Source organism: Frankliniella occidentalis, unplaced genomic scaffold, assembly GCF_000697945.3.
Source record: "Frankliniella occidentalis isolate FOCC.00 unplaced genomic scaffold, Focc_3.1 Scaffold75, whole genome shotgun sequence".
Classification (NCBI taxonomy): domain Eukaryota; kingdom Metazoa; phylum Arthropoda; class Insecta; order Thysanoptera; family Thripidae; genus Frankliniella; species Frankliniella occidentalis.
The window spans coordinates 162,253-170,071 of NW_026267205.1; the positions used below are offsets into that span (position 1 = coordinate 162,253).

Here is a 7,819-nt window from a genome sequence, read left to right on the forward strand (position 1 = left end):
GAGAGAGAGAGAGAGAGAGAGAGAGCGAGCGAGAGAGAGCGAGAGCGAGAGAGAGCGAGAGCGAGAGAGAGCGAGAGCGAGAGAGAGCGAGAGCGAGAGAGAGCGAGAGAGAGCGAGCGAGAGCGAGAGAGAGAGAGCGAGCGAGAGAGAGCGAGAGGGAGAGAGAGAGAGAGCGCCAACAACAAGAGCAGGCGACATCGGCACAAAATGGATCGCTACTGACATTTTTATACATAGTTCTTTTAACAAGGATTTTAAGCTGTACCCGATCCGCACAGTGTTCTAACAAAATAAATATATAGAATAAAAGTAAAACGAGAAAATGGTTCTCCGTACTTGGTGGCGCGTCCTGCTCGGTGGCACCCGGGCTCACCGGTTCTCGACTAGGTCCCTGCTCGACGGGTACCTCCGCGGCCCCCGCCGCCACCCCAGCCTGCTCCACCGCGCCCGTCGCGGGGCTCGGTTCCGGTTGCGGCCGCACGACATCCGGCGTCGGCTCCGGGTCCCGGATACACGCCGCAGCGGGCGGCTCGCTAACAGGGGCAGGGGCACCATCACGACGGGGACCGTCCGCGAGCTGCGGCGGCGGCGGCGGAGGGTCGACCACCGCCAGGGCGACTGGGCGCGGCACGCAGCACGACATCCAGGGCGCGGAGTAGTACCACGGCGACGGCGGCGGTGGCTGCGGGTCCGCCAGAGGCACCACGTCGACGTGCACCCGGGTAGCACCGCCTAGGCGGGAGTACCGCGCCTTGGCCATCGAGGCGACGGAGCACACGATAGTCACTGCCGGCGGTGGCAGGCACTGGACCGCGCTGGCTACGCCCCCAGTGCACCACACATATCTCCCCCCCCCCTCCCCCGCGGTCGAGGTGGCGGTGATATGCACGGGGAGCTGATATTGCGGAGCTCCCCAGCGAGAGGGTAATCCAACTGCTCTGCTCACTTTGGTGTGATTGCCTCGACATCGTCACGTACCTTGCGAGCTCTGCAGCAGGTGCTTCCTCCGGTCGCGGCGAGGGTGCGGGGCGGGCTGGTGCGGCCCGAGCCCCGGCGCCGACATGGCCCTCTTGGGGGGGTTGCCGAGGGCCGGGCCGAGCAGGGTGGCGGGCGCGGGCGGCGCGCCGGAGGGCTGCCGGGAGTAGCCCGGCGGCCGGTAGCGGGCGCTCTGCACCTGGCCCAGGGCGTTCATCTTGAGCAGCGCGGAGGCGATGCCCGCCCCGGAGCCCGAGGTAGGCAGCCGCGGCAGGCTGTTGGTGCCCGCACCGCGAGTGGCCTGCAAAAAAACAACAAAAAAACACACATTTCAAACTTTTGATTTATTTAAAAATATTGAAGTTTCATTTTGTTGTTTCACACCCAAGGGGCAGGCATCACACACAACTTTAACTTTGCTTAAGAATAAAATTGAACAACTCGTCACCTGTAGACTCCTTGGCAAGGTGGTGGACCTGGCTGCCACGTCGGCGAGCTCGTGCCCGTCGTCGTCGTGCTCGTCCAGGTCGTCGTCATCGCCGTCATCGTCGTCGTCGCCGTCGGCCGAGCCGCCCGAGGTGTCCGGGACCGAGGCGCGCCGGCCCTGGGCGCCCGCGCCGGCGAGGGCCACGGCGATGGTGCCGAGCGAGGGTCCCGGTGACGGCCCCGAGGCGCCGATGCCGCCCATGGAGCCGCAGGACCGCACGCGGTCCAGGTGCTCGCGGCTGCGGTGCGAGTAGAGCAGGTCGCCGGCCGAGCGGCGCTTAGCCGCCGTGGCCACCGAGGCCGTCATGGTGTCCGAGCCGCCGCACGAGAGGCGAGACCTGCGCCAATAGGACGGACCTTAGATTAGAGGAAGGGTTCACTGGGTTCACATCCTCGTCCTCCCCCTCCACTAACTTATTCCACAAGCGCCCTTTTAATATTGCGCCCAGGGTCGGCTAATTTGTCCATGTGGCATTCTACAATGATTTGCAGTAAATCATAACTAAAACGTTACTTAAAGTGTACACTAAACTTGCGACTAGTAACTACGAATCTTTAGTATTAATTAAATTTCCCCAGTATTATAACTACGGTACTAGGAGAACGTACTGTAATACTAAAAAAACTTTTAGTAACACTAGGAAAAAGTTTAGTAATACTTGAGAATTTCTTGATAATATTACACTACAGCACAACACTTTAGTTACTACAGTTAGTCAGATTTTCTTGTGAAAATTTAAGTGTGTGTTTTGTGTTGTTTTGTTTCGTAACGTGTTACGTTTTTTACTACGTACCGCGAGTCTGCCGCCATGAGGGCCGACTCGAAGCTGCCCCTCCAGGAGAACCTCTCGTAGTCCGAGGCCTCGCGCTCGTCGGCGTTCATGTCGTGCGGCAGGTGGTCGTGGGGGAGGCCGGCGCTGCCGCCGAGCAGGTCGTGGGAGCGGGAGCGCGCCAGCGTCGTGGGCCCGCCCCCCGCGGCCTCGGCCGCGTCCTGGGCGTCGTCCTGGCCGCGCTGCTCCGGCTCCGTGTCCGTCACAGAGTCCTCGTCCTCCTCCGTGGTGGTCGACGCCACCGACAGCTTCTGCTGCAGGCGCCTGCGCACAAAAACAAGAATGAAATTGCAACATTAAGGAAAATCTGGGGAATACCTTAGAGAATTAAATTTTCCGGAAAAGGTCAAAGTTTCCGAAAAAAAACCTTAAAAAAAGGAGAAGTAAGGGAATTTTTCCGGTTTTTTCTGTGTGTTTTTTTAAAATTGCTTTTCTTTCCAGCTTTCATTCAAATCCCTAGAAAAACTGTGGGCTCAAGCCACTCGGGGGTCTCGTTTGGTTGCGTAACGCCAGGCGTGGTGTATAAGGTCCGGGTGACAGAGTGGGCAATGCAGCGTGGGTCGCCCACATTCAGGGGGTCGGTGGTACAAATTGCCAACCTTTCAGGCGGCTCACTTGTGAGAGCGCCCCCCCCCCTCCCTGTTTGGCCGTAGTGGTATTAGTGTCGCATAAAGGGACTAAAGTAAAGTTTTACACAATTTTGCAAAGTTTTGGGATCAAAATTGCGATCGTTCTGCGGATGTGCACAAAAACGTTCGAGCTCAAGTAACAAAATTGACCCTAATTTTCAACGAGAGTGTAGTTTGTAGCCTTTGTGCTGAAAAGAATTGGGTCAAACAGGTGGGGAGAGGGGACTTTATCCGAAAACACATCCCCAAGTCAGTTGGTACATATTTGTAAAATCTCCTATTCGAGCTACAAACGCGGCCGTGGGTACTCTTCGCGACCCCCAGACCCAGCGGTCCCCATACAGTGCGGTTAACATCACTACCCTATGGGAAGGGGGTGGGTCTCTTTATATGCTCAGGTAGAGACTGTCTAATGCTCAATATGATGGACACGAATGGCACGCGCAGTTAGTATGGGCGGGGGAGTAGTCCGACGACCAAAAATCATTTTTCGGGGGAGTAAAGACCCTCCCCGCCTTTTTGGCGAATGGAATGGAATGCCGCACGGCGACGGCCTCATGGCGGTACGCAGGCGGCTGCGGCCCGCGCGCTAAAGCGTCTGGGAGCTGCAGCGGCGGCGAGAGCGGGCGGCGGCGAGCTGGCAACGCCGCCCCACCGTCTCGGGCCTCACCTTCTCCTCCGCGCCCAGCCGCGAGCCGCGCCTACAACCGCTTGCTGCTGGAGAGTGGCGAGTACGGCGGTATACGTCGCCACCATACCGCCGAGTAGTACTACTACTACTAGTAGCGCCTCCGGTACAACGAGTACAAGTCTGCCGGTGCCCAGGTGCGCCAAATTTCGTCGTAACACGAAAAGAAAAGAATTACCTAAATTATAGCTGATGCATTTTCAAAAGAGAGCTAAAAAGTTAGCCATACAACAGTTATTGTCTAGAAGAATATGGAACTAGCAGTGAAAATTAATAATTGGCTTTCTTAGCTAAGAATTAGCTAAGCATAAGCTTCTAAGGCCAAATTAACGTGTGTAGTAGCTATTTTAGCTAAAACGTTTTTTGTGCACTTAACATCGTGGGGAAAACGATGGCGTAGGTCAGTGCGCGCGCCTGCCTGGTCAGCAGACGGTCTCCACATCGCCATTCTGACGCTGACGGTCTCTATACCCATTTAATACGCTTGAAGACCTACACTCGCATAACACTCATCGTAGCGCGAAACAATTTCGACCCTCTACACACACAAATAACAAAAAAAAAACATTAACTGTTAAGGACAAAGCTTGCACCAATTATTTTTTTTTTTAAATTACAAGTTGGCACACATGGGCCAACAGCGTACAAAAATTTGCCCCATGCCCCTTTTCTTAGGACAAAGTTGACATTTCCCGTTTAATAAGACTGTAAGGAGAGTACTTTTTACTTTTCACGCTTCTTGTCCAGATTGTTTTCGTACATTCTTCTTAACACATCTTTTCAATGCGATATGCCCTACAATGACATTCGTCTTGTTTTCGCACCGTATACGGTATGCGGGCGCTCTGGCTGCGGTCCGAGGTTCCTCCATCAGGAGCCATACTCGCCCGGCGTAAAGTGTATTAAACCGCTTCTTTTTTCTCCTCTCTTTCTTTTGTTTCCCATCGCAATAATTGCGTTACCGTCATGTCCGCAGTTTGGCCCGGAGTCAACTTGACACGCTCGCCGAACGACGCCACCGGACCCAAAGCGACCGTCATATGGCCCGGTCACGCCCCGTCCTTTTTTTTCGACGCGGTTAAATAACAACTTCGATTCGTGTCTTTCAGTATCGTGTGTCGACAGTCAGTTTTCCTGCATCGGGTAGTGCAGGCAGGCAGGCTGCCTGTATGTGTGTTTCGGCAGTGTGGGACAGAGTAGCTCCAAGTGAAAGTGCCCCGCCCCGCCTCGCCCCGCCTCGCCCCGCCTTGCCCCGCCCGCTCAAACACGGGCCGCGCGGCCTCGCTTCGACTGCAACAAGACGCCCTGCAGAGCGGGAGAGCTCAACACACTAAATAAAGGGCAACTACATCAACGTCTCTAAATCCATCACACAGAAAAATTATTAGCTTTTGGCAACCATCGTGTGGTTGGCTGAGGAGCACCATAAAATATAGTTCATACAACATTCACATGGTTGTGAGAACAAAAATAAAATAAAACATGGTTATTACCGGATGGTTTTAACGCCGTTTGAGTCTTAACCAGTGTCAAGGAACTTCATGTTTTGTTGAAAGTTGGAATTTGAGGAAAGTTCTGATCAGGTGAAATAATCTCCGGCGCATCATTTCACAACTCGCTCGAAGTATCTTCACCTTTGCTATCGCCCTGAGTTCACACGAGTCACTGACAAAAACCTTTAAGTTTCCATTCATGTTCTCTCAACCATGTTTTGATCAGGTAAATTTGTGCCTATGATAAACAACACAAAAACATTTGTTTGTACTTTAGGTTGCAACAAAATTGTCGTTTCCCATTGAGAGTGCGAGGTATGTACGCCCTCAACCCTCCATGCGCCTCCTCCCCAACATCTTTGGGCCCTAACTCGTAGCTTGTTATGGAGAGTGCGCGCACCCCGCCGCGTTTGGAGTCAACTCTTTGATGCCATTATAAAGCGAGGGGTCCCCTTCGGCTCCGACGCGCTCCTCCTCCGATCAGATTCGGCTCGGAAACTTTCCTCCGACCTCGCCTCGATGCACCTGACATGGCAATAGCGGACACCCCCGCCCGCCTTTCCTCGAACTGCACGGGAGCGCATTGAGGGGCAGTCCGCTAATAACAGCGCACGCGGTACAGTCACATCATGGCTGGAAGCACTGAAAATTTTCCGGAAAATTTCAGAAAAAAACGGCAAATTTCAAGGGAAAATGAAAAACTTCCCAGACTTTGGAAGTTCAATTATTATCCAGAAATTTTCAGGAATTTTTCGAAAATTTTCCGGGAAAATAATTTTGGAAATTCCCAACCTTACGCAGACTTACACACAGGCTTTCGACGATACAGTCAATCGTCGTTGTTCCTGGGTAACACGACACTATGTCGAGCAACTGGCGAGGAAAAAGGTTGAGACCGGATGGGACTTTATAATTGTTGCTCGAAGAGTCAGTTAGTGGATTGAATCGATATTTTTAAACAATTTGTTGAGAGTAGCCCACTTACCCACTGCCCAAAATAGTGGCTCTGTTTGGGAGGAAAGTTCGTCTATTTTTCTCAGGTACATTATTACGAGGGGTCCCGGGTCCCCCCGTTCCAAAATAGTTGTACAACGAGTTGGCGAGTTGACGAGTTGCCGCGAGTTAAGCACGAGTTAGAATCAATTTTTGGAGAGTTTTGCGATATTTATTTGAAAATTTAGAGCGAGTCTAGGCAAATTTTCGCGATTTGGCACGAGTTCTTTCGATTTGTTGCGAGTTTGACGCGAGTTCAACGCGAGTTGGGCGGGGCAGGTGTACAACGAGTTGGCTAGTGGGGGACCCCTCGCATTATTAGGCAAGTTACGGGAGCTCGGCGCCTGCGGAACTCGGGGTAGGCCACCCCGCAGTACACGCATGCACTGCAGGCAGCGTGTTGCCTACCCACCAGGCGCTGAGAGTTGGCAGCCTCGTCACAGCGACTGGACGTGGATGTGCTCTCGAGACAATACTGACGCCCCCCCCCCCCCAACTTGAGAACAAATTGTGGTTGTAGCAGTTTGAGAAGTTCATGGTCGTTTCGCACTTGACACGTCGCTTGCGTATAGGAGTGAAAATTGGGGATAAAAAGGAAGGGCCACAAGTTTTATAGGTTTTTACTCCGAGAAATTGAGAAGAAATGGACAAAAGTGGCCGAAACTGTCTCTTCTCAAGACACTCTTCCGCCTCCTCTCTGAAAACTCAACAGTGTACATTGTATGCTGAAAAATCAGCGATCATTGATGATTGCTGATATATCAGTGTACATGGCATGATTGCTGAAATATCAGCAATCATTAATGATCACGTTTAGGTTTTTGGCTTATATTTCTTTCCAGACGGATATCATCGGAAAGTGGATAGCATTTCCAGATTCCTCGTGAAAAATGCTTTCAAACGAGCTACTATGTGATGGGGTTCAAATTGACCTTTACCATAACTTGGCTTACATTACCGACATTTGCGAGAGACGGGCCATTTCGGAAGTGAACCCTATCACATAGTAGCTCGTTTGAAAGCATTTTTCACGAGGAATCTGGAAATCTGGAAAACTTTTCGATGATATCCGTCTGGAAAGAAATATAAGCCAAAAACCTAAACGTGATCATTAATGATTGCTGATATTTCAGCAATCATGCCATGTACACTGATATATCAGCAATCATCAATGATCGCTGATTTTTCAGCATACAATGTACACTGTTGAGTTTTCAGAGAGCTCTCCCGTGTGCTAAAACAACTTTGCTTTCCTTTCGTGAACAACATTGTACTTTTGCATTAAGCCCTTGTGCAGCGCTCGAAAGGAAAAGCAAGAGCGACGCCCCACCCCGCCCCGCCCCGACCCGTGGGAAAATGGAAACGGGCTCCGGAATGCCTTTCATATCCAACAGCGTGAGGAACACCGCCGCCGCCGGTTATCGGCACATCAAGCAGCGCCGACCAGGTCCCGGTGTTCACCGCGTTCACCCACACTCTCACTCTCAGCTGGCCGCGGCCGCTCGACCTTGGTCCCCGGTGTTCACCCGACCTGGTACCGGTTTTAACCGCGTTCACTGGTAACGCTGTTAAAAATAATAATAGACGAGTACCAAGTACCGAGCACCCAGTCCAGGCCGTGAGATGTTCAGCTGCTTTACACAAGTCGGTGTTCAACAGGTGAGTATGAAGACCGAGTGAGTGAAGGGGGGTTTCCTGCATCGGGTAGTGCAGGCAGGCAGGCTG

At 52.5% G+C, this 7,819-nt stretch overlaps 1 protein-coding gene across 2 annotated transcripts in view; it reads right to left on the minus strand.

The window, feature by feature from the left end:
* The window catches only part of LOC113210089 (mucin-19), a 44,707-nt gene that overhangs the window by 3,457 nt on the left and 33,431 nt on the right, over nucleotides 1-7,819 (minus strand). For both annotated transcript variants that reach the window (XM_026427914.2, XM_052268710.1), the window contains 3 exons: nucleotides 2,256-2,555; nucleotides 1,424-1,799; nucleotides 979-1,276 (listed from right to left, as the gene is read on the minus strand). In XM_026427914.2, coding sequence (XP_026283699.2) covers nucleotides 979-1,276; nucleotides 1,424-1,799; nucleotides 2,256-2,555 — 974 coding nt within the window. The remainder of the gene's footprint in view (nucleotides 1-978; nucleotides 1,277-1,423; nucleotides 1,800-2,255; nucleotides 2,556-7,819) is intronic.